Genomic DNA, 26,352 nt, shown 5'->3' on the forward strand with positions numbered 1-26,352 from the left:
TAGTCTGACACAATAACATCCAGATAGCCTTGTTTCCACATTTTAACTTCCTCTTTCAGAATCATGTACTGTAGCATTTCAGTTTCCATTTACTATGACATGTGGTTGTCTTACCTAGCTACCTTAAAATGAATGCACTAACTGGACTTTGGATAAGAGAATCTGCTAAATGACAAAATGTCAAATGTAATTATACTTTCTCAGAAGTTGTCATGTTCAGCTTCTCTTGTTATGATGGTAAGTATCAGGAAGTATCAGGAAATTCCACATATACAAAATTATGCTGAGACTCACTTTTTCACTTACAAATGTATGCCAAGCAAACCATTGTTTGCAAAGTTAAACAAACCATACAACTCTATGCACAAGGACTACTAAACAAACATGCCTTCCAGTTGTTCTATAGCTCACTCAAAGAGGAAGGTCATAAGGTCATAATTCTACATCCCTATTACACACATGCCTGAGATGGTTCATACCAAAGATGATCTATTATTATGAATATTATAAACTGGGTGGTTCGAGCCCTGAATGCTGATTGGCTGAAAGCCGTAGTATATCAGACCATATATGTATGACAAAACATTTATTTTTACTGCACGGCTAAAGGCTGTGTCATAGAACAGCCCATAGCCGTGGTATATTGGCCATATACCACACCCCCTCGGGCCTTATTGCTTAATTATATTATACACTGTGTGTACAAAATACTTAGAACACCTTCCTAATATTGAGTTGCAGTGGATTTAACAAGTGGCATCGGTAAGGGATTATAGCTTTCACCTGGATTTACCTAGTCAGTCGCAAGAGCAGGGGTTCTTTAATAGTGTTTTGTACACTTCCTCTATGTTCATACTATTTCCCTCCATAGCCTTCCTGTCATGTGGGTGGTTGTGTTTCACAAGCTAACTGACATTCATCTCAAGCAGCCAGTCACCCACATAGAGAACACACCCATGACAGTGAGTTGAGGGTTACATAGGAGCTGCAACACCTGGACTTTTGTGAGTAGCATCCTTACTGCTGTATTTAAGATGTATGTTTGTTGATTCATGCGAGGTTACTGGACACAATAACCTTTTTATTAAGCCTACTTTATAACTGATTACTAAATGTAACTAATGGGACATTCTATCTTTAGGAAAAGCATACAGATAATAGTTTTTAATGTGATAAACTAGAGTCGATCAAAGTAGAAAATAATGTAATTTTGTGGTATATCAGATCATAGATTTAGGTTCAGGATTTACAATTGTCCGACTATAAGGATTTATATAAAATATATCAATCAAATGTATTTCTAAAGTCCTTTTGACCTCAGCAGATGTTACAAAGTGCTTTACAGAAACCCAGCCTAAAACCCCAAACAGCAAGCAATGCAGATGTAGAAACACTGTGGCTAGAAAAAAACTCCCTAGAAAGACAGGAACCTACTATAGGAAGAGGAACCAAGCTCTGCGGGGTGTAAGCTCTGTGGGGTGTAAAAGAGAGAACCATTACACTTGAGCCATATACTGTATGATTATTCCATATACTACAGCACATATTTGGTTCTTTCTATAAAATCTGTCAATTTTTTTCATGTCATTACATTGAGATATAAGGGGGAATCATAGCTATATTCAATAAAATTCATGAGTTGATTTTAAAACCTATGTTTAATCCTTTATCATGGTTGGTGTCATGATGGATTTGTCCAAAATCATGTGACATAAACATTACTTTTCTGTCATCAAAAAGAAAGGAGGACCAAGGCACTCTTCATATAATTAATTGAAATGCCTTTATTTGTATGGCATGTTCAATGGAAACTAAATGTTAAAACTCTGACGTGTTTCAGCGGCATGGCCTTTGTCAAAGAGCACCTTCTGTCTACCAAAGTCTACTATTGTGTACCTTAGCAGGGCTTCCCTTCCTTTTGTATTACTTTTCTGTCCTTGCATTGTAGGTTGTCCTTATATCATATATTAAGCATTAGACATTGAACTTGAACCCTGTAATAATCCTGGATCTAGGTGTTTTTTGAATAGAGATCTCAGAAATGCAGTGTAACTATGTAACATTTGGTGTCTTCTTATATTACGGGGTGAAAACAGTTTTCATAGGCACACTAATTCAAAATAATAAATGCAATTGCAAAATCAAATGCCTCTAAATGAAAGATACTTAAAACGTGGTTCTTCAATAATTAGGCATAATACTTATTGAATGTGCATTTGGTGTCCAGCTGATTTGTTATGCCTTGATATTTTCACATATCATCATCTAATCTATGAAGGAATTTCCCGAATGACAGTCAAGTGACGAACAGCTGTTGTTTTCATATGTTTTTTATGCCTCTGATTGGACACTGAGTCAACTGTATGCAATTGTGTAGGCTAAACTATTGTGCAACACCCAACGCTATTCCTATTAATTATTCTGGGTATAATGACAACAAAATACGTAGCCTAGAGGGTTAATTCACAATATGATCTGGTAATGAAATAACATGACAAATATATTTATTTTTCCATGTTACACCTGCAATTTTAAACAATACAAGGGGCTTGAAGAAGCCTACTTTAACTTGAATTTGGAGTTCAGAAATGTAAGTACTGGAATAGGCCTACCTTGTAAACCAGACATTTCCTCGACTTGTTGCTTGAAAAGTTGCAGCCAATTTCTAAGTTCTCCTACTCCTTTACAGTTAGCCAATATTTCATTTTTGATCCTTTTTGGGAGAGATGTGGCCACTTTCATTGGTTTCCCGCCACTTCAATTGAAGGGTGTTGTGCGGTTATTATGAGGACGACAACAGGTAATGCTGGCTTCAACTTGGATTTCTTGGATTTCCATACAAATCCTTCCATTAAAAAAGGAGCCTGGTTTATGGTCACTTTCTCATTATAAAAACAGCAATGGTGAGATTCAAATGGTGAGATTAATGCTAGAGCAATTCATGGCTGTATTGTGTGCCTGTGTCGGCCACACAGGCTATAGAAAAATCGCCATACATGCAACAAACATAATATTTTGTCTAGCAATGTCCACATTATTCTCACATATTTTAGAATGAGGTAATAATTTGAATGTTTTCGTTTCAAACCATTTTGAAATGTTTATCCCAATGTCACACTTTGGCCCGTTATTTTTTAGAAAGACCTATTTACAGCTAGACGTTGACCCAATGTTTAACTGTCATATGAGATCATTTCGTTGATGTATCAATACATATACAAATAAAGATTTGCAAGAGGAACTAACATTGTAACTCTAATGCAATGTCTTTGGAGGAACAGAAAAAACTCCTAAGCAAAGATGACTCTCGATGAACTAGAAATAATGTAAAATATCATAAAATGACAGTAGCTATCCAATAGTATCACAAACGAAAGCTCACAGACTGTTTTTTCTGGCTAATATTAGTTTAAAGTGGAGCATTTAATGATTCTAATATTAACCCATTTAGTTGACACACATTTGTGGCGGATTGCTCACCATTTACTAAATGATAGTGAGGCAAGAAACATTGCTTACGTACTGCGAGTTAACCATTTGAGAAGTGAGATATTTCACAAGAGTATGGGTCGTTCCAACTTAAAAAGCAAAAGAAAGAGGATTTCAACACCCACCGTCTCAGATTGTTCTAAAATAACTTCTGTAGTTAGTAACATATATGATTAGCATTCCAGAAACATTATTTTGTTGAAATATAATGTGATCTCTGAGAAATTAAGCTAATTTAAGCAAATATAACTCAGAAGCCAAATGAGAAAATAAACCAAATTAGCCATTTTCATTTATAGGATTCAGATAAAATTCAATACATGTAGTACCCAACATCCAATTTGGATCTTCCTACATTTAAGTATGAATTAAACATGAAGAATCAAAAACAAATGGTCAAAAGCCACACACGGACCCTCCACACCACATGCCAGTCACACCCCAACAACAATTATACAGTATCATTCTCTATGTCTGACAAGTAGTATGAAGCTGTGGCTTGGAGTATTGCTTCTCCATACTATGTAATGTACTCCTGTGAATCTGGTGATGTTTTTTCCCCCGATCAGAGAAATTAGTCATTGAAGTCACTTCCATTATTTACCATAACGTACCAGGTTCTGAACACTAGATTACGCTGTTCCTGCTATACCATCACACTGTTATCCATTTTGCTGGTCTCTTGTGTTTATTAAATAGAGCACAACTTTTCCTTTACAACTTTGGGTAGAAAACCAATAGATTTGGCTCAATATGAAAATGTATTGTGTGATCATCCTCACAATTCAAGCCAGTCCTATATAGTGTACTGTATTTAACTTCTATGGGCTAGGTGGGACGCTAGCAAAAATCTCCTCATTTCATTTTCTCAAACAATCAACTATTTTACACAATTTTAAAGATAAACTTCTCGTTAATCTAACCACATTGTCCGATTTCAAAAAGGCTTTACGGCGAAAGCATAAAATTAGATTATGCTAGGACATAAGCTTCACAAGAAAAACCACACAGCCATTTTCCAAGCAAGGACATGCATCACAAAAACCAAAAACACAGCTAAAATATTCACTAACCTTTGATGATCTTCATCAGATGGCACTCATAGGACTTCATGTTACACAATACATGTATGTTTTGCTCTAAAAAGTTCATATTTATATCCAAAAACCCCATTTTACATTGGTGCGGGATGTTCAGTATATGTATTCCCACCAAAACTACCGGTGAATGAGCACATCAATTTACAAAAATACTCATCATAAACGTTGATAAAATTTACAACAGTTATTGAAAGAATTATAGATATACTACTCATTAATGCAACCGCTGTGTCATATTTTTAAATAGCTTCATGGAGAAAGCACATTTTTCAATATTCTGAGTGCATAGCTCAACCATCAAAGCAAGCTATACAGATACCCGACAAGTTCTGGGGTCAACTAAACTCAGAATTAGTATTATAAATATTCTCTTACCTTTGCTGATCTTCGTCAGAATGCACTCCCAGGACTCCTACTTCCACAATAAATGTTATTTTTGTTCGAAATACTCCATATTTATGTCCAAATACCTCTGTTTTGTTCGTGCGTTCAGATCACTATCCAAAGGCATAACGCGCGAGTGTAAATCCAGACACGAAAAGTCAAATAGTTCCATTACCGTTCGTAGAAACATGTCAAACGTTGTTTACAATCAATCCTTAGGGTCTTTTTAACATAAAACGATGATAATATTCCAACCAGACAATAGCGTATTCATTACAGAGGAAAAAGAAGGAGCGGCGCGCCAAACGTGCCCACGCAGTAAACAACTCACTGGTCCCAGGCAGTCCGCTCATTGACTGAGCTCCTATTTTCTGCCCAGTAACAGGAGAAGGATGAAACACGTTTCTAAAGGCTGTTGACAGCCAATGGAAGCCTTAGGAAGTGCAACGTGACCCCACAGACACTGTAGTTTCAATAGGGATTCAAAAGAAGTACTAGAATTCTCAGATTTCCCACTTCCTGGTTGGGTTTTTCTCAGGTTTTTGCCTGCCATATGAGTTCTGTTATACTCACAGACATCATTCAAACAGTTTTAGAAACTTCAGAGTGTTTCCTATCCAAATATACTAATAATATGCACATATTTTACTCTGGGCCCGAGTATTAGGCAGTTTACTCTGTGCACGCTTATCATCCGAAAATGAAAATACTGCCCCCTATACCTTAGAAAGTTAATCTAACACCTTTGGAATATAGACCTTGTAATATAAGGATTTAATCCTTTTCCCATGATTGGATGTTGAGATCCGAGATGAATATTTCATTTGCTGATGATCACATACTTTTCATGGGTCAATCAAGCTGCCATCTGGCATTATAGTTCTATAGGCGGAACTTCTATATTGTGAGCTTATCTTGTCCTCTTCTGAAGGATTTACCATAGAAATACATATGCAGTGCCTGTGGATGTTGGCTCTTAATTTGACATATATTTATTGAAAATTATCTGACTCCTGTAAAATTGCCAATTTGGGTGCAATCAATTAGCTTAATTTCTCAGAGATAAAATAATATTTCAACAACATAACGTTTCAGGAATGCCAATCTTACTTTTTTCTAAGTGAAGCAACAATTGCAGAACAATCTGAGATGGTGGATGTCATGGATTAATGAAATGCTAGAATGACTCGTATGGGCCTATTTCCCAGAACCAGATCAAACCTATTCCTGTATTAAGAGTACTCTCAGCGGAGATTCTACATTTTTTTTACCTTTATTTAACTAGGCAAGTCAGTTAAGAACAAATTCTTATTTTCAATGATGGCCTTGAGCATAGTTTTCAGCCCCATACAGTGCCTTGCAAAAGAATTCATCCCCCTTGGCATTTTTCCTATTTTGTTGCATTACAACCTGTAATTTAAATAGATTTTTATTTGGATTTCATGTAATGGACATACACAAAATAGTCAAAATTGGTGAAGTGAAATGAAAATATATACTTGTTTTAAAAAATTCAAAAAAATGTAAACTGAAAAGTGGTGCGTGCGTATGTATTTACCCCTTTTGCAATGAAGCCCCAAAATAAGATCTGGTGCAACCAATTACCTTCAGAATTAGTTCAATAAAGTGTGTGCAATCTAAGTGTCACATGATCTCAGTATATACACACCTGTTCTGAAAGGCCCCAGAGTCTGCAACACCACTAAGCAAGGGGCACCACCAAGCAAGCATCACCATGAAGACCAAGGAGCTCTCCAAACAGGTCAGGGACAAAGTTGTGGAGAAGTACAGATCAGGGTTGGGTTATAAAAAAATATCTTAAACTTTGAACATCCCACGGAGCACAAATAAATCCATTAATAAAAAATGGAAAGAATATGGCACCACAACAAACCTCCCAAGAGAGGGCCGCCAACCAAAACTCACGGACCAGGCAAGGAGGGCATTAATCAGAGAGGTAACAAAAAGACCAAAGATAACCCTGAAGGAGCTGCAAAGCTTCACACATTTGCTCATTATTCTTAAAAAAATTATTCAAGCTCTGTCGAATTGGTTGTTAACCATTGCTAGACAACCATTTTCAGGTCTTAACATAGATTTTCAAGTACATTTAAGTCAAAACTGTAACTCGGCTTTCAGGAAGATTCACTGTCTTCTTGGTAAACTACTCCAGTGTAGATGTGGCCTTGTGTTTTAGGTTATTGTCCTTCTGAAAGATGAATTCATCTCCCAGTGTCTGGTGGAAAGCAGACTGAACCAGGTTTTCCTCTAGGATTTTGCCTGTGCTTAGCTCCATTCAATCATTTATTTTCCCTGAAATATTCCCCAGTCCTTAATGATTACACACATACCCATAACATGATGCAGCCACTGCTATGCTTGAAAATGTGGAGCGTGGTACTCAGTAATGTGTTCTATTGGATTTGCCTCAAACATAACTTTTTTTTCCTGAATACAAAGTGTTAATTGCTTTGCCACATTTTTGCCAGTATTACTTTAGTGCCTTGTTGCATGTTTTGGAATATTTGTATTCTGTGCATGCTTCCTTCTTTTCACTCTGTCAATTAGGTTAGTATTTTGGAGTAACTACAATGTTGTTGATCCATCCTCAGTTTTCGCCTATCATAGCCATTTCACTCTGTAACTGTTTTAATGTCGCCATTGGCCTCATGTTGAAATCCCTGAGTGGTTTCCTTCCTCTCTGGCCACTGAGTTACGAAGGATGCCTGCATATTTGTAGTGGCTAAGGGTGTTGATACACCATCCAAAGAGTAATTAATAACTTCACCATACTCAAACGGATATTCAATGTCTGCTTTTTTTACCCATCTACCAATAGTTGCCTTTCTTTGCGAGGCATTGGAAAACCGTCGTGGTTGAATCTGTTTTAGAAATTCACTGTTCGACTGAGAGACCTTACATGTAATTGTATGTGTGGGTTACAGAGATGAGGTACTTATTCTAAAATCATGTTAAACACTATTATGGCAAACAGAGTGAGACCAGTTAATCCATTGTACATTCAGGCTGTAACAGTAGCTATGCTTTGGAATGATCATTTTATCTTCTTTAGTCTCTCCATTCTTATTAGTGGATTTGTCTTCAGTATGTGTGGTTTTAGTTCATGGAGTTCCATATGCAAACCCTCTTTATCTGTGTTGCTGTCACAGTTGTGTGGAGAGACGGACCAAGGCGCAGCGTGCTCTGAGTTCCACATATTTTATTGAGTGAAACTTACAAAACAAACAGTAACATCAGCGGTGCTACATGCACTAACTCAAAACAAGATCCCACAAAACACAGTGGGGAAATGGCTGCCTAAATATGATCCCCAATCAGTGACAACGATAAACAGCTGCCTCTGATTGGGAACCATACCAGGCCAACATAGAAATAAAACACCTAGACAGAAACCCCCCCCCCCCAGTCACACCCCGACCTAACCAAAATAGAGAATAAAAGGGCTCTCTATGGTCAGGGCGTGACAGTTGCTCACTAATTTCCATAATAGCAGCCCAATGTCAGAAAGTGGAACTATTGATTCCTCCATGAGAAAAGATTAAGTGTCATGTAAGCAAAATGGATATTTAAAGTAATGAATTCACAAAACACAGTGTATAACCATGTATGGCCTGTTTACTTCAACGCTGTAATGGTGTGAAGCCGTGAGTCCACAAAAACAAGTAACTATGGCAATAGTAGTCTCCATTACCACAAACAGAACGAGCACATAATCATTATGACCAGTGCTAATAAATGCCAGAGCCATATATTTAAAGAGTTACTTAAGTCCAACTTTTAGAGTTTTAAATATTGTTTTAATTCTAGACATTCAGTTACATACTGTATAACATTGTTTAATACTGCAGATATAGAAACAATCTAAAAAATACATCCACAGGGAAAATCACATGCAGGATATCAAAGTTATATGCTTTTGTATTTGTAGCGGCTGTCATGAGAGAGAGTAGACCAAGGTGCAGCGGAGTTAGTGTTCATCATTGAATATTTAATAGCAGAAAGAACACTATACAAAAATAAGCAAACCGACAGCCAAACAGTCCTGTCAGGTGCAAACACTAACAGAAACAATTACCCACAAAACCCAAAGGAAAACATGCTCCTTATGTGTGACTCCCAATCAGCAACAACGAACTTCAGCTGTGCCTGATTGGGAGCCACACAAGGCCCAAAACAAAGAAATACAAAAAAAAATTGAAAAGGAACATAGAACGCCCTGGCCTAACCAAAATAAAGAACAAAAAAACCCTCTCTATGGCCAGGGCGTTACAGTATTTTAATTTATTTAGAGCCAGCACATTAACACCCATTTTTGTGCTAGCTCTAAAGAAATGAAAATATTAAGCATATAACATTGATATCCTGCGTGTGCTTTTCCCTGTGGATGTATTTTACATTTCCTCTTTTTTGGAATTTGCACAGCAAACATTTTACTTGGAACATTTTATTATAATCTTGGCTGCAATGAGTTTTGTTTGAAGATACTGTAAATTAACAACAAGCACTGTGGGTGTGAATGTTTGTGAAAGTTTCCAGGCCTGGCGATATTGTGGTGGCTATTCAATCAATCAATCAATCAAATTTATTTTTATATAGCCCTTCGTACATCAGCTGATATCTCAAAGTGCTGTACAGAAACCCAGCCTAAAACCCCAAACAGCAAGCAAAGCATGTGAAAGAAGCACGGTGGCTAGGAAAAACTCCCTAGGAAAAACTCCCTAGAAAGGCCAAAAACCTAGGAAGAAACCTAGAGAGGAACCAGGCTATGAGGGGTGGCCAGTCCTCTTCTGGCTGTGCAGGGTGGATATTATAACAGAACATGGTCAAGATGTTAAAATGTTGAAATGTTCATAAATGACCAGCATGGTCAAATAATAATAATCATAGTAGTTGTCGAGGGTGCAAAAAGCACGTCCGGTGAACAGGTCAGGGTTCCATAGCCGCAGGCAGAACAGTTGAAACTGGAGCAGCAGCACGGCCAGGTGGACTGGGGACAGCAAGGAGTCATCATACCAGGTAGTCCTGAGGCATGGTCCTAGGGCTCAGGTCCTCCGAGAGAAAGACAGAAAGAGAGAAAGAGAGAATTAGAGAGAGCATATTTAAATTCACACAGGACACCGGATAAGACAAGAGAAATACTCCAGATGTAACAGACTGACCCTAGCCCCCCGAAACATAAACTACTGCAGCATAAATACTGGGGGGTGAGACAGGAGACAGCTATTGTTGATGTTCTCTTTTTTTCTTCATTTCTTTGACTCTGAACTTGTAATGGATCCATCTCAGTTTTATTTTGTTCAACTGCCCTTAAAAGTGAGACTGTTGATCACTTCCACCAAGATTGTTTTTGCTCAGACAGTGCGTTGTACAGTGGCCATATAATGTTCATCAGATTGTAATGGTGTAAGACCTTTTAAAGTGTATGTTCATCTACAGCGCATGCATCTTTTACTGGTACTTGAATGGTAAAAGATATATCACTGGATATCTAAAAGGTGTGCCTGTAATAGTCTTCGACATGGTCAAGGTTGATGGACTGACGGCTGTTCCCACTTTCTGTCACCAGGAAATGTATAAGTGTGTGTCTCTCCTACTCCTGCTGACGGGCAGAGGTGGTAAGTTTTTACAGTCATCAAATCCCCTCTTGATATTGAAAAGTCTCACAATTACAAAATGAGAGTCATCCTGCGTGTGTGTGTTTACCCTAGTTCTCTCCCAGGAAGTGGAAGTATGTTCCAAAACGGTGATCAACTCCTGCAGCGACTGCATCAGATCAGGAGCGTACTGCACGTGGTGCAAACAACTGGTGAGGAGCACAAATATGTGTGACAGTAGTGCTAAAACTAGAGACGTAAACTACGATAGTAAGGTGTGGTCCCAAATGCTAACACCTTTGTGAGTTCCCATGTATGTATAAAAGCTGTGTGGGTACACTAGGTGTCGGTGGTGGAGAAAGTACCGAATTCTCATACTTGAGTAAAAGTAAAGATGCATTACCTTAATAGAAAATAACTAAAGTAAAAGTGTAAGTCACCCAGTAAATTACTACTTGAGTAAAAGTCTTAAGGTATTTGGTTTAAAATATATTTAAGTATCAAAAGTAAAAGTAGAAATTATTTCAAATTCCTTATGTTAAGCATACCAGATGGCACTCAGACATCATTTACAAATTAGTTTTTAGTGAGTCCCCCAGATAGGAGGCAGTAAGGGTGACTCGGGATGTTCTCTTGATAAGTGTGTGAATTGGACCATTTTCTCATCCTTCTAAGCATTTAAAATGTAATGAGTACTTTTGGGTGTCAGGGAAAATGTATGGAGTAAAAAGTACAACATTTTCTTTAGGAATGTAGTGAATAAAAGCAAATTTTGTCAAAAAATATTAATAGTAAAGTACAGAAGCCACCAAATAATGACTTGGTGGAGTATTTTTACGTAATTACTTTACACAGCTGCTAGTTGCTAACATTATGCATTTGGCTGTCTATGTAAAGCAGTATATGCAAACAGAGCTGAGAATATGCATGAAGGTGTTAAGCCACAGTATGTGGGTTGGTGTGCTAGCATATGCATGTGAAGACCCCATTTTATTTCCATCATTTGAATAATAGTCATTTACATCTAAATGTGTAACTGTGCACAAGGACAGTTAACTGCAACAACGTTTACGGAGAATGGGCAACTGAAGAAAAAGTAACATTTTGAGTTACAGGATAGTTTGTTGATATTCTGATAGAGCGTCTACAGACATGGTTGACATATCTAAGGGCCCTAACCATTCAAAATTAATCCAAAGACACTTATTTTAAATCCAGAGTTTATGTCTGTCCCATTCCCAGAACTTCACCAATCCAGGTGAGCAAGAAGCAGCTCGCTGTGACACCCGGGCTCAGCTAGAAAAGAGGGGCTGCATGGAAAAAGACATCATATCCCCCCAAAATACCCTTATTGTGACTAAGAACACCCCCCTGTCCACCAATGCATTTGTCAAGGATGAACCCATCCAGCTGCGTCCTCAGGAGGTCAATCTGAAGCTCAGACCAGGTGGGTGTTCTCAAAATGGCCAAATTGTCTTTTTCTTCTTCTTTGGTGGAGTTTAACGGTGGATGGCTTCCAATGTTAGTGGTGCATTACAGCCCAAACTGGGTTCTAAGATGACTGCCATGTTTTGAAAATTGATAAAATCATGTAGTTGGATGAAGGACTAAAAGCCTGTTTTAGCATGGGCAGCGCCATTATAGACTTTCAGCATTTTGAAGTAGTCAACTGGGTGGGACTTCCTATGGGTTAAGGAAGGATCACAGAATTTCATCCAGGTCACCACCAGGGATCGGCCAATTAATTAAACTCCTCAGCAATCATTCCATAACTGCATGTGGCAGTAAATACCTAACCTTGGCTTTATGCCCTCTGTCCAACTCTATGGCTGGAACATATTAAAAGTAGCCCTAAGTAATCAAACAGAATGAAATTATCTTAAAATAGCAAATAAATAACCTACATTTCATCATCACATTATCATCATGTGCTTTTGACTTTACATATTTTTATGTGCTTGAGATTTCAGTTTTCACCTTGATTTTGCTTTGTTCAGGGCTGCCTCGGACGTTCAGACTGGACTTTCGGAGAGTGGAGGGCTATCCTGTTGATCTCTACTACCTGATGGATCTCTCCTACTCCATGGAGGACGATCTGAGGAGCATCAAGACTCTGGGAAACGAGCTCTTTAAAGCTCTGCAAGGCATCACAAAACAAGGGCGAATAGGTGATATCATCAAATATTATTTGACTCTTTTATTTGCATTTGGTTTAGCATACCTTGGGTGCCAGGTTGGTGGGATTTACCCTTTTGGGACGTTTCTATTAATTCCATTCCAACAGCAGAGCTAAAGTATTTCAAATGATTTCAAATAGTATTTGAACCAAGGTCTGTCTCAGCCTCAATTCCTAGTCTATCTATGAGTGTCCATGAACCTTATTTTTATAACCTTTATCTTTTGCTGCAGGCTTCGGCTCTTTTGTAGACAAGACTGTCCTGCCTTTCACTAACACCAACCCAGAGAAGCTGAAGAAGCCATGCGCCGATAAGGAGCAGTTCTGTCAACCTGCCTTTGGCTACAGGCATGTTCTTAGCATGACAGAGAACAAAGCTGACTTTAATAGGGAGGTAGACAAGCAGCGCATCTCTGGGAACTTGGACTCCCCTGAAGGGACACTGGACGCCATCATGCAGGCAGCAGTATGTGGGGTAAGAGTAGTCTAATCCCACAGGGAAAAAATTGATTGAACCAACGTTCTATCAACATACTGACATTGAACATCAATATAATGTTTAGTTAACCTATTGTCAAAGCAGCATTGTGTATCATAGATAAGTACATACTGTAGATAGATAGGCAGATGGGGAAGTAGTTCACTTCTGTAACACCAATCTCTTTTTGCTATCTTCAGACACAACACTCCCTCACACATGATAGGCTGAACATAGCACTGCATGAGGCTTGCATGCGGGAACAGTAGATAAAGTGACTCACACTTCCTCTGTGAGTGTGACTCAAAAAACTCCAATGTGGGATGTAGACTTTTTCACATCTTTTCCATCCATTTTACATGAAGCCTCCAATTGTTTTCCACAGGACAGGATTGGCTGGAGGAATAGCAGCACTCGGCTAATCGTCCTGAGCACCGATGATGGCTTCCACATGGCAGGGGATGGCAAGCTGGCTGGCATACTGGAGCCCAACGACGAGAGATGTTACATGGACAACCAGCTGTACTCTAAGAGCAATGACATGGTATGTGATGGTGACATGGGACACATTCAGATCAGTATGATTGGTCCTTACCAAGACTTTGATATACTGTACTGGATATGAAAAATACCATAAGAGAATATAAAAAATATGTAATGAATGCAACAGCATGACTGGACTGAACTAAAGCCTGTACTGTATATTCCAACCGTTTTGGCCCTAAACAATTACATTCTTGAGGTTGTACAAGTTAAGTGTCTCTGTATGTAGGACTACCCATCTGTTGGTCAAGTGGCTTCACAGTTAGAGAAGAACAACATTCAGCCAATCTTTGCTGTGACAAAGAGCATGGAGAATGTATACAGGGTAAGTGGACTCTTTCTTTCCTTCGATCTTTCTTTCTTTTTTCTTCCTCAGTTTTTCTATTGTTATAAACACCAACATATGTAATGCAGTAACCTATTAATACTGCCACATAATAATGAAGAGTATCCTAAATAACTCTCACAGTACACCTGACCCCCCCCCCCCAACAAAGAATACTCTGTTGAGGGAAAATGTACTTGATTCAATTGTGATGTGTTGTTGTCTCGCCTAACTATCTTCCAGGAACTCAGTAGAATGATCCCCAAGTCTGAGGTGGGAGTATTGTCAGAGGACTCCAAAAATGTTGTTGAATTGATCCAAGCTGCCTACAATGTAAGACATTTACAATTTTTGTTTCATTCTTATTCAGATATTTACAATCTTTTGTTATTCATTTAACAAATCTCTTTTAAAAAGATGGTACTCCAATAAATTATGTATTTAATGTGTAGAACCTTACTTGATTTTTATCATAAACCTCTAGTATCTCTAGGAATAAAGTGTCAGTTTGGATTTGCTTGGGATGATTTATTTCTGGTGATATAGCATTGGTGTCAACTCTGAGACTGTTTTGTGTCTGACACAGAGGCTCTCCTCCAAAGTGACGGTGACACATGATGCTCTCCCTGACAATGTGAGAGTCACTTACACTCCACTCTGTCCTGGAGGGGGACCCGCTGGGGACAAGGGGGTCTGTGATAACGTCAAAGTAGGAACATTGGTAAGAGCTCAGAAGCAAAAGACTATCACATACCAAAAGATTATATGGTAACACTTGATAATAACTAAAGTATTAATCAACTATTGACAAAACAGTAATATGTATTTCATTTTTTGTAAACACTTATGTACATTTATAGTAATTATAAGCAACGTAATTAATAGAATGGCTAATTAGTGACATTTATTATAAAGTGTTATACTTTGGTATTTGGAATTTTATTAGGATCCCCATTAGCTGTTGCAAAAGCAGCAGCTACTCTTCCTGGGGTCCACACAAAACATGAAACATGACATAATACAGAACATGAATAGACAAGAACAGCTCAAGGACAGAACTACATCAATTTAAAAAGAGAGATACTGGTACAGTATGCATAGTAATTATATCAGCCCTATGATTACAATGAAAAGCAAGACGTGCCGCTCTGTTCTGGGCCAGCTGCAGCTTAACTACGTCTTTCCTTGTAGCACTCGACCACACGACTAGACAATAATCAAGATAAGACAAAACTAGAGACTGCAGGACTTGCTTTTTGGAGTGTGGTGTAAAAAAAGCAGAGCATCTCTTTATTACTGACAGACCTCTCCCCATCTTTACAACCATTGAATCTTTATGTTTTGACCATGACAGATTACAATCTAAGGTAACACTAAGTAATTTAGTCTCCTCAACTCCTCAACAGCTACCCCATTCATTACCAGTTTCAGGTGAGGTGTAGAACTTAGGGAATGATTTGTACCAAAAACTCTTAGTTTAAGAGATGTTCCGGACCAGTTTATTACTGCCCCCCCCCCATTCCAAAACAGACTGCAACTCTTTGTTAAGGGTTTCAGTGACTTCATTAGCTGTGGTTGTTGATGCGTATATGGTTGAATCCTCAGCATACATGGACACACATGCTTTGTTTAATGCATGTGGCAGTTCATTGGTAAAAATATAATAGAGTAGAGGGCCTAGAGAGCTGCCCTGTGGTACACCACACTTTACATGTTTGACATTAAAGAAGCTTCCAGTAAAGAAAACCCGTTGAGTTCTATTAGATAGATAGCTCTGAATCCACAAAATGGCAGAGGATAAAAAGCCATAACACATACAGTAGCAGTCAAAAGTTTAGACACAGCTACTCATTGAAGGGTTTTTCTTTATTTTTAATATTTTATACATTGTACAATAATAATGAAGACATCAAAACTATGAAATAACACATATGGAATCATGTAGTAACCAAAAAAGTGTTAAACAAACCAAATATATTTTTGATTTTTGATTCTTCAAAGTAGCCACCCTTTGTCTTGATTCAGCTTTACACACTCTTGGCATTCTCTTAACCAGCTTCACCTGGAATGCTTTTCCAACAGTCTTGAAGCAGTTCCCACATATGCTGAGCACTTGTTGGCTGCTTTTCCTTCACTCTGCGGTGCGGTCCAACTCATCCCAAACCATCTCAATTGGGTTGACGTCAGGTGATTGTGGAGGCCAGGTCATCTGATGCAGCACTCCATCACTCTCCTTCTTGGTCAAATAGCCGTTACACAGCCTGGAGGTGTGTTGGGTCATTGTCATGTTGAAAAACAAGTGATATAGTAGTCCTACTCAGCGCAAACCAGATGGGATGGCGTATCGCTGCAGAATGCTGTGGTAGCCATGCTGGTTAAGTGTGCCTTGAATTCTAAATAAATCACAGACAGTGTCACCAGCATAGCACCCCCACACCATCACACCTCCTCCATGCTTCATGGTGGGAACCACACATGTGGAGATCATCTGTTCACCTAGTCTATGTCTCACAAAGACATGGCGGTTGGAACCAAAAATCTCACATTTGGACTCATCAGAACAAAGGACAGATTTCCACCGGTCTAATGTCCACTGCTCGTGTTTCTTGGCCCAAGCAAGTCTCTTCTTATTATTGGTGTCCTTTAGTAGTGGTTTCTTTGCAGCAATTTGACCACGAAGGTCTGATTCACACAGTCTCCTGTGAATAGTTGATGTTGAGATGTGTCTGTTACTTGAACTCTGTGAAGCATTTATTTGGGCTCCAATTTCTAACTCTAATGAACTTATCCTTTGCAGCAGAGGTAACTCTGGGTCTTCCTTTCCTGTGGCGGTCCTCATGAGAGCCAGTTTCATCATAGCGCTTGATGGTTTTTGCGACTGCACTTGAAGAAACTTCCAAAGTTCCTGAAATTTTACGGATTGACTGAAGTAATGATGGACTGTTGTTTCTCTTTGCTTATTTGAGCTGTTCTTGCCATAATATGGACTTGGTCTTTTATCAAATATGGAGATATTCTGTATACCACAACTACCTTGTCACAACACAATTGTTTGGCTCAAATGCATTAAGAAGGAAAGAAATTAACATTTAACAAGGCACACCTGTTATTTGAAATTCATTCCAGGTGACTACCTCATGAAGCTGGTTGAGAGAATGCCAAGAGTGTGCAAAGCTGTCATCAAGGCCAAGGTTGGCTACTTAGAAGAATCTAATATATAAAATAGATTTTGATTTATTTAACATTTTTGGTTACTACATGATTCCGTGTGTGTTATTTCATAGTTTTGATGCCTTCATTATTATTCTACAATGTGAAAAATAGTCAAAATAAAGAGAAACCCTTGAATGAGTAGGTGTGTTCAAACTTTTGACTGGTACTGTATGTTTTTTCAACAACAGGTTATGGTCAATATTATCAAAGGCTGCACTGAAATCTAACAGTACAGCTCCCACAATCTTCTTATTATCAATTTCTTTCAACCAATCATCAGTCATTTGTGTCAGTGCAGTACATGTTGAATGCCCTTCTCTATAAGCATACTGAAAGTTTGTTGTTAATTTGTTTACAGAGAAATAGCATTGTATTTGGTCAAACACAATTCTTTCCAACAGTTTACTCAGAGCTGGCAGCAAGTTGATCGGTCTGCTGTTTCAACCAGTAAAGGCTGCATACCACTCTTGGGTAGCGAAATTACTTTGGCTTCCCTACAGGCCTGAGGACAAAGACTTTCCTGTAGGCTCAGATTAAAGATATGACAGATATGAGTGGCTATAGAGTCAGCTACCATCCTCAGTAGCTTTCCATCTAAGTTATCAATGCAGGAGGTTTGTCATTGTTGATCGATAACAATCATTTTTCACCACTCCCACACTAACTTTACAAAATTCAAACTTGCAATGCTTTTCTTTCATAGTTTTTTTTATGCATGAATACAATGGCTCACTGTTCGTTGCTGGCATTTCCTGCCTAAGTTTGCACACTTTGCTACATGTAAGGAAGTAATCATTAAAATAATTGGTGAATAAGCCATCTGATTCGATGAAAGATGGAATTAAATTTGTTTTTCCTGCCCATAATTTCATTTAAACTACTTCAAAGTTTTTTTCCATCATTCTTTATATCATTGATCTTGGCTTTATAATACAGTTTCTTCTTATTTTTGTTGAGTTTAGTCACATCATTTCTCAATTTGCAGGAAGTCGGCCAGTCAGATGTGCAGCCAGACTTATTAGCCACTCCTTTTGCCCCATCTCTTTCAACCATACAGTTTTTAGATTCCTCATAAATCCATTGAGCCTTAACAGTTCCAACAGTCAGTTTCTTAACAGGTGCATGTTTATGAATAATTGCAAGAAGCAATTTCATAAATTCATCAGTTGCAGTATCTGGATGCTACTTATTAATCACATCAGACCAACAAATATTTTTAACATCATCCACATAAGAGTCAAAGCAAAATCTTTTGTATGATCTTACACAATATTTTTGACACTCTTATTCACTATTTTAGATCCATTTAGTTAAATGATAATAAATAGCAAAAAACATTATCCAAACGCATACCACAAATGTACTCATTGCGTCTCCTGAATTCCTCTCAGGTGTCTTTCAACGTAACAGTGACGGCAGATGAATGTATAGACAGGGAGGTGTCTTTTCTGATTGGCCCATTGGGCATTAAAGACAAGATGAAGGTGAGCTTGTCGACTCGCTGCGAGTGTGAATGTGATGACCCCAAGGAGAAGGATCACATGTACTGCAACAAGAAGGGCAAAGTCAACTGTGGCATGTGCAGGTAAGGCGGGCATTGGCTGGGATATAAAACAAATAGCATGTGCTTTTGTTTTCACAATATTTTCCAACTTATGTTGATATAGTCAATATTGAATCCAATATATGATGCATGATTTCCCCTTCATCCCCCTAGAAGTGCATTGAGTCACCTGAAAAACCAAGGGCCTTCTGAGAAACATGGATTGATATGATCCATCTATTCCATTCTATTTTCTATACTGTATTTCTATTCTCTGTATTCAGGGGGAACAAAAAGCCGACACAATTTTGGGGGGTGGTAAATGTAAAGTCTTCACAAGCAATCAGTACAGTAGGCTATTTCCTCCCAACTCTGTGCAGTTGCAAAGCCGGCTTCGTGGGTCAGAGGTGCGAGTGCTCCATTGGGGAGAAGGACGAGAGCTCTCTGAGGGCGGCATGCCGGAAGGACAATGGCACGGAGTGCGAAGGACGAGGGGACTGTGTGTGTGGCATTTGCCAGTGCTACGCCCTACAAGGCGGCAGCACCTACTACGGCACGCACTGCGAGTGTGAAAACGAGAGCTGCGAGAAGTTTCAGAACAAACTGTGTGGAGGTGGTCTGATAGAATATATGAAAATATCAATAAATAAAAAAATAGATAAATAGATATATACAGAAACATTGGAAATATAGATGGAAATATATTTACAGTACATGTACTGTATAACAATAGAAAGAACACCTGCCATCTGTTAATGACAGTCTCATTATGACTGAGGGTACACATGTGAAGTATTAAAATAATACAAAGAGGAATTCTGACCTAAAATCACGTCTCTGTGTTGAAGGGAACGGGAAATGCCGTTGTAAAAATTGCGACTGCAGCCCCGAGTACGAAGGCACCGCCTGCCAATGCAAGAAGTCGGACGAGCAGTGTCGCACACCAAGCGGGAGTGTGTGCAGCGGCAGGGGCACATGCCAGTGTAACCAGTGCAAGTGTATGGAGGGCTACCAGCGGCCCTACTGTCTGACCTGTCCCGCCTGCCAGACTCCCTGTATAACCAAGGGGTAAGACGGCATGGGCCCGCCTTTTTCACTCACTCAACCACTGTCTTCACTGGGCCCTTTAGGTGATGTTGTTGGATCCATCGGGTACATGTTAAATTGCATCACAACCATAGGACAAACAAAGATGGTTACCATTGACCGTAAAGGATGACTGGTAGAATAGAATGTAGCACTTAAAAATATAATTTCTGCGTGTTGCCATCTTACTCAAAACGAGGGGTTTTGGAACCAAAGCATGTGTTGAAGTCCTTAAGGGAGAAGACAAAATGTTGAGCAAGGAAGTTTTCCACTCTCTCCCTCGTTCTTCTATTTTCAGGAAGTGCATCGAGTGTCTGGGCTTTGCGACAGGCCCGTTCAGTAAGAACTGCTCCCAGACCTGTAAGAGTATTAATGACTTTGAGATAGTGGAGACATTGCCACCTGGTAAGCCTTGTGACGTGAGGGATGTGGAGAACTGCCGGGTGTTCTTTACCATTAAACAGTTGGATGGAGAGGACAACTACTCTGCCCAGATACTAAAGACCAGAGGTAAGAGACGTATGTCTTGTGCAACTAAAAAGTATGCCCATGTTACCTTCATTGCCCACAGAAAACAGAAATGTCTGCTAGGGTTTTAATTGACTGACCACGTTGTTTGATGGGCATCAAGATAAAGCCTCCAAGGCACATTGAAAGCATCTGAATCACAGTGTCCGAAAGATGTTTGCTACCAAATGTTGTCACAGTAAACGTAATATGCTATAGCCTTCAGGACTGCCTAAAAATGTATGGTTGTTAATGTCTGTCATAATTGTTTTAGAGTGTCCGGAGTTGCCAAACATCTACGCCATCATTGGAGGTGCCATTGCGGCCGTGGCCCTGATCGGCTTAGTGATCCTGCTCATTATCAAAGGCTTCCTCTACTGGAGAGACGTGAAGGAGTTCCGCAGGTTTGAGAATGAGAAGAAGAAAGAAAAGTGGACGCCGGTGAGTGACATTTGCTACTTCATAGAAATCATCACTTTGGCCCAGATTCATTATTCCCTTTTTATGCGCTTTTCTCTCGATGCGTAGTCTGACAAAGAACTTAAGCATGAGAATAACATACTATTCACACTCTATTAGTTTGAAGTGGAGCTTGAATAAATGAATATGTGACCTTGAATTGGTTCCCTAATAATTCTACCACCTTTACGCGTGGGGAAACCATGAATAAGATCTAACGAACCTACCAGTTCCAAGTGGGAAAAGCATTTACTTCATTTCTTCTGATAGAAATAGCACCATTCTCCATGCACTGTAATCTACATCTTGATAAGGTCTATTGATAAGAGCTATGTAAATGAGTAATCCATTTGGAGAAGGGGATTGTAAATACGTATAGCAATTTATTTTAGATGATTTTTCCTTATGATCCCTGGACACTAATGGGAAACCAGCCATATGGAAGCAAACTGAAAATCTTACCAACATGGCATGTACTACACAGTGAAATGGGATATAAATAGCAGTGCCGATCAGAATTCGGATTGTGTACCCTTATAATATGTGTGCATGAAATTTGGAGACCCAAGCTATAGGATTATGTACGGTCGAACCTGCCGAATTGATGTATGCCAGTGTTTCCCAACTTGGTCGTGGGGACCCCAAAGGGTGCATTGCCCTAGCACTAGACAGCTGGTTCAAATAATCAATGCTTGATGATTACTTGATTATTTGAATCAGCTGTGTAGTGCTATGACAAAAAACTAAATGTGCACCCTTTGGAGTGCAGAGGACTGAGTTTGGGAAACGCTGATGTATGCGCTTTAGAATGTTTTGATTTTATGCCCAGGCTTTTCTCCATTTTATTTTACAATTTGTATCATGTTAAATATTAGCCACTATCGGTAGCCACTGTCAGTAATACCCACACACATTTATTTTTGCATTATTCCATTCCATACCGTTTACCTTCCTTTCCCCTCTCATGTCCTTGTAAATTGTTCTTGAGGGTCGCTAGCATTAGTGGATCATCTTAGGCTAACGTTGTGTAATAATTTAGGACATGTAGCCTATTTGATTCATTATGGAACTCAGACCGCAGGTTATACCTGGAGCCTGGCACATGGTTCACAACAACTGGACCGTTGTCATACAGTTCCATGATTAGTGAGAATTAGGGTAGATTTATAGGATTATTTTTCAACCCCTATTGTACTTTTTTCCACATTCCAATATTTAATGGATTGAACTTTAATATGGTAACTTTCAGAAGGAATCAAACCACTGTATTTTCTGTACAGTATTTTGTGCGTAAATGATCTCCAAGTTTTTTTAAAGGATTCATACATACTTTCCTAACCCAAAAATGTGCCTAAATAATCTACAACATCAGAGTCTTTTTTTTATCTACCAGTTGGTGCTGAAACGGAGATGAATATGCATAGATGGCTTTCTTTTATTGACCCTTATATTCTGAACCCGTTCTCGCAATATATTCTATTGAGTCTGTCGACAAAATTCTAATTAAAGGTGCATCATATTTAAAGGGATGGCTTAAGACAAAAGTACTGAAAATCCCACTGAATGAAAACTCCAAGAGGAAATATGTTGGCCGCAAGCGGGATGGTTTACAGTGGTTGAATTAAATGTATTCATAGTGCGCAAAGTAGCCACACCTGCTGAGCGCGTTACTCGACTTAAGTAAGGTAAGTCTGAATACCAAATACTGAGAAGTGCGTAGGAAAGGCATAAATTCTTAATTGGGATCGGGCCCTTTGAGAATAGATAGAGCTGTGGTCTCCGGAACCCGAGGAGACTTGTTAATAAAGCGTGTTTGCAAGATTTTATCAGTAACTGTGCGTAAGTCGAAATCCTTGCCAATGTTGTGATTCGCTATAAATGTATGGCTGGAAAAGACAGCAGCTATTTAAAACAAGACACCGCATTTATCACTCCAGATATTTGAGTTCCATACATTACTGATTTTTCATCATATGTAATTTACTATCCCTCTCAATAGGGAGACAATCCACTATTCATGAACGCGACCACCACCGTGGCTAACCCTACCTTCACTGGAGAATAAGATCAGCAACATCAGTCAGCCCAGACAATCAGTTGGATTCAAATGCATGTACATTTATTGTTTCTGTATTCATGTGCTTTTGTTGTTGTTGTTGATTTCTTCCTCCATTTATAAGTTGGCGTACAAATAGTATGTTTTTATGTGTTCCAAGACTGAACTCAGGAATGATCATGCACTGATTGGAAAACAAACTGCTGCAATGTTGCTACAGGGCCCTTCCACCTTAAAAAGAACAAGAAAGAGGATTTTGACACCCACCGTCTCAGATTGTTCTGAAATTGTTTCTGTTAACATTAACATTCCTGCAACATTATTTTGTTGGAACAATATTTAATCTCATTAAGCTAATTTATTGCACTAAATTGGCCATTTTAATTTATATGATTCATATAATATTCAATAATTATAGTACCTAACATCCGATTTGAACCAGACTTTTTATAACAATGGGTAAGACATGAGGAATCAAAAGAAGAGGTCAAAAGTCATCCACGGACCTCCCACACCCCATGCCAATCCCACCCCAACAACGAGTATATAGTGTCAGTTCTCTATGTTCGACAAGTAGTATGGACATGTGGCTATTAGTATTGTTTCTTCATCCAATGTAATGTATTCTAAGTGAAAAGAGTGATGTTTTTTTCCCCTGTTCAGAGAAATTAGTCATTGAAGTTGTTGGGTCCAACATCCTGACCACTAAATGGTGCTGTTCCTGCTATTTGGGGATAATTTATTAATGATTATCTTACTCTGTAAGCAGAGCAACCCATTCTTTGGTTTTGTATACCTTGCCACTGTTTCAAATGCTAACTTTTTAGCATTTGTGTCACAAATCCAATGCAAGTTAATGGTACCTGTATTAGGATAATTCACGCTTTATATCCAAATCATCCTAAAGTTTCAAAAAATGTATTGTGTAACTCAATGATATTACTTACAGCAATTATTTTTGTAGCTTTTATTTACTTATCTACAATGTACCATGACTCGACATACCCTATGGGGAAATATTGTGTAAAGCAGCAAATGATCACTGATATTTTTCATTACAAATAAAACTTTCTCTCTTGATTTGATGGACTCCAGCTCATGATTCAGAGAAAGAGAATGTGATGCACTCTGCAGTCATCACAACGACAGAGCATCTACAAAGATCTACTATTGTGTACACTAGCAGCGCTTCCCTTCTTTTTTTCCCCCTACATTTTAATAATATTCAAATTCATATTATCAACAAATCTACAATCTCATCTTCCTATTATGCAAAGCTTGATGTCAGGAAAATACCTGACTTTCAAATCTACACAAGACAGAAAGTTCTGCAACCTGCAGCTTCCCAAGCGCTCAAAATCCTGTGCAACCTTGCCTTGCCAGCTGATCGACCCATTGTGTTAGAGACGGGGGGAACAGGAGAGGGAACTCGGGAGAGAGGCAGGGGGGAGCTGGGTCTCCTACGCGTGATTATTGAGGTTGGGTCTTATCCCCTCCTCTCAGGGCCTTCGACACTCTGTAGCACTTTCACAAAGGAAGTGCCATGGAGCTGAACTAATCATTCACCCAGAGCCACGGAAGGGGGGTGAGGGTCCGCCAGCCCAGCCCCAGGAAAGGAGCACCCAGTGGCAGCCACTCAACGGGGGATACAGGCAGCTCCGAGGTGCTGGCTCTCTTTATCTCCTTCCAGGCACCACCACCACAGCACCAAGGGGTTGGTTAATGAGTTGGAGGAGGCAGAGGGAGTGGCTGTACACAAGGGGCTGAAGTTCACCGAGACACAAGCAGCAGGTGGAGGGAGAGAGAGAGAGAGAGATTGTGAGAGAGAGCCTGACGCACTGACGCTGTCAAGGAGACACACAAACCCTCCACCTGACTGAGGTAGGTGAAGCAGTGTTTGATGGGTGAATGCTCCTTGTTTGTTTCCTTGTGTTTCTAGGGGGGTTGTGGTGCACGACGCCGGTGGGAACAGGCTTTGATTTAGTGTGGATTGGATACCAATGGGAAAGTGAGAAGGTTGTTTAGTGAGTAAACGAGACCTGGAGTCAAATCCTTAGGGCTGACTTTCCACCTAAGGGCTTCAGAGCTGTCAGCAGGTGAGAGCATGTGTTTGTGTGTAATGTGTTAGTGTGTCCGTTTGTATGAATGTATAAGTGTATCTGTTTCTGTGAGCCTGCTTACACGTGTGCACTGTTCGTGTGCCCCAACTGGCATTGTTTGTATGTTGTGTCTCTGTATGTGCCTACTGTGTGTGTGTGTCTGTCTATCTGTCTGATGTGTGTATGCAATCACAGGTCATTGCAAAGCTGTGGGGAAGTGCACCATACGTATGGCGCTGCCTGCAATGTTCCTGTGTCTCTGTATAAAGCCTACTGTTTGTCTGTGTATGCATGTGTACGTGCATGTCTGTACATCATGTGTAGCCTGTGTGTCTGAGTGCTGTCCATAGATACCTTTTGGTAACCTGTCTTGCTCTGAATTTTCCCATGCCGTCCCTCTTCTCTAATCAGCAGCGTTTCTGAGGGGCTCCTGTGTTGAGTTGTTGCATGACTTCAGGGGAACAAAAGTCCGGCCCATTAGAGGACCAAACAGCTCCCTACTGTAGCAGTGCACCTCCCATTTAGCATTCGCCAAATTTTAATGGTCCATTTAATAACTTTGTGAAGTTCTTTGAAGATCCATTTGGCCCAGGGAAACGGAGGCAACCCGGTCCAAATGACACAGAGTCAGACCATAGTGGTCCGATCTTCTGGACAGTGGTCAGACAGAGAGGCCAGCGAAGAACAAGGAGGGAGAGAAGAGAGTGGTTGGCTGAGGGAAGGGGCCCCCATAATAACAAGAAGGCTTGAATAATAGCCTTCATTCAATATTTGGTTCAGCTGTAGTTCATACTGTACATCATGCTTAGCCTGTAGGTGGTTAGGGTTTGTAATTTGTTGTGGTGTGTGCATGTGTGCGTGTGTGTGACGTGTGTGTATACATTTACAGGTCATCGTAAAGCTGAGGGGAACTGTAAGGGTTAATCATTTGTGCATTTCAGACCAGATTTTGGATTATGGTCAGGAGACCCGGAGGGTTGATAGAACTGCACATTTTAGAGCAGCCTTTTATCTACCTATTGCCCCCAGCACAAGGTGCACCTGTGCACTGATCAAATCAAATGTATTTATAAAGCCCTTCTTACATCAGTTGATATCTCAAAGTGCTGTACAGAAACCCAGCCTAAAACCCCAAACAGCAAGCAATGCAGGTGTAGAAGCACGTTGGCTAGCAAAAACTCCCTAGAAAGGCCAGAACCGAGGAAGAAACCTAGAGAGGAACCAGGCTATGAGGGGTGGCCAGTCCTCTTCTGGCTGTGCCGGGTGGAGATTATAACAG

General features: G+C 39.5%; 2 protein-coding genes and 1 long non-coding RNA gene across 6 annotated transcripts in view; 2 read left to right on the top strand and 1 right to left on the bottom strand.

The window, feature by feature from the left end:
* Positions 1–964: 964 nt before the first annotated feature.
* itb2 (Integrin beta-2) lies at positions 965–24,054 on the top strand. The gene is given in 16 exon segments (NM_001165324.1): positions 965–1,004; positions 10,561–10,609; positions 10,703–10,800; positions 11,831–12,035; positions 12,586–12,756; positions 12,998–13,239; positions 13,628–13,786; positions 14,015–14,110; positions 14,354–14,443; positions 14,697–14,831; positions 18,715–18,908; positions 19,247–19,479; positions 19,715–19,934; positions 20,251–20,462; positions 20,734–20,900; positions 22,918–24,054. Coding segments are annotated over 15 exon segments (2,334 nt in total). The 5' UTR covers positions 965–1,004; positions 10,561–10,563; the 3' UTR covers positions 22,984–24,054.
* On the bottom strand, positions 23,425–26,219 carry LOC106586129 (uncharacterized). The gene is made up of 2 exons (XR_001324135.2): positions 25,428–26,219; positions 23,425–24,737 (listed from the first exon to the last, which is right to left on the bottom strand). It is a non-coding gene; the product is annotated as an uncharacterized lncRNA (long non-coding RNA).
* The window catches only part of LOC106586127 (villin-1), a 33,070-nt gene continuing 31,293 nt past the window's right edge, over positions 24,576–26,352 (top strand). Inside the window, exon 1 of one of the 4 annotated variants that reach the window (XM_014173018.2) lies at positions 24,576–24,855. The gene's annotated coding sequence lies outside the window, so the exon portion shown is untranslated. Of the gene's footprint in view, positions 25,071–26,352 lie in introns of all 4 variants that reach the window. The other 3 variants (XM_014173021.2, XM_014173019.2, XM_045707762.1) reach the window with 3 other exon arrangements.

This window comes from Salmo salar, chromosome ssa25, assembly GCF_905237065.1.
Source record: "Salmo salar chromosome ssa25, Ssal_v3.1, whole genome shotgun sequence".
NCBI lineage: Eukaryota > Metazoa > Chordata > Actinopteri > Salmoniformes > Salmonidae > Salmo > Salmo salar.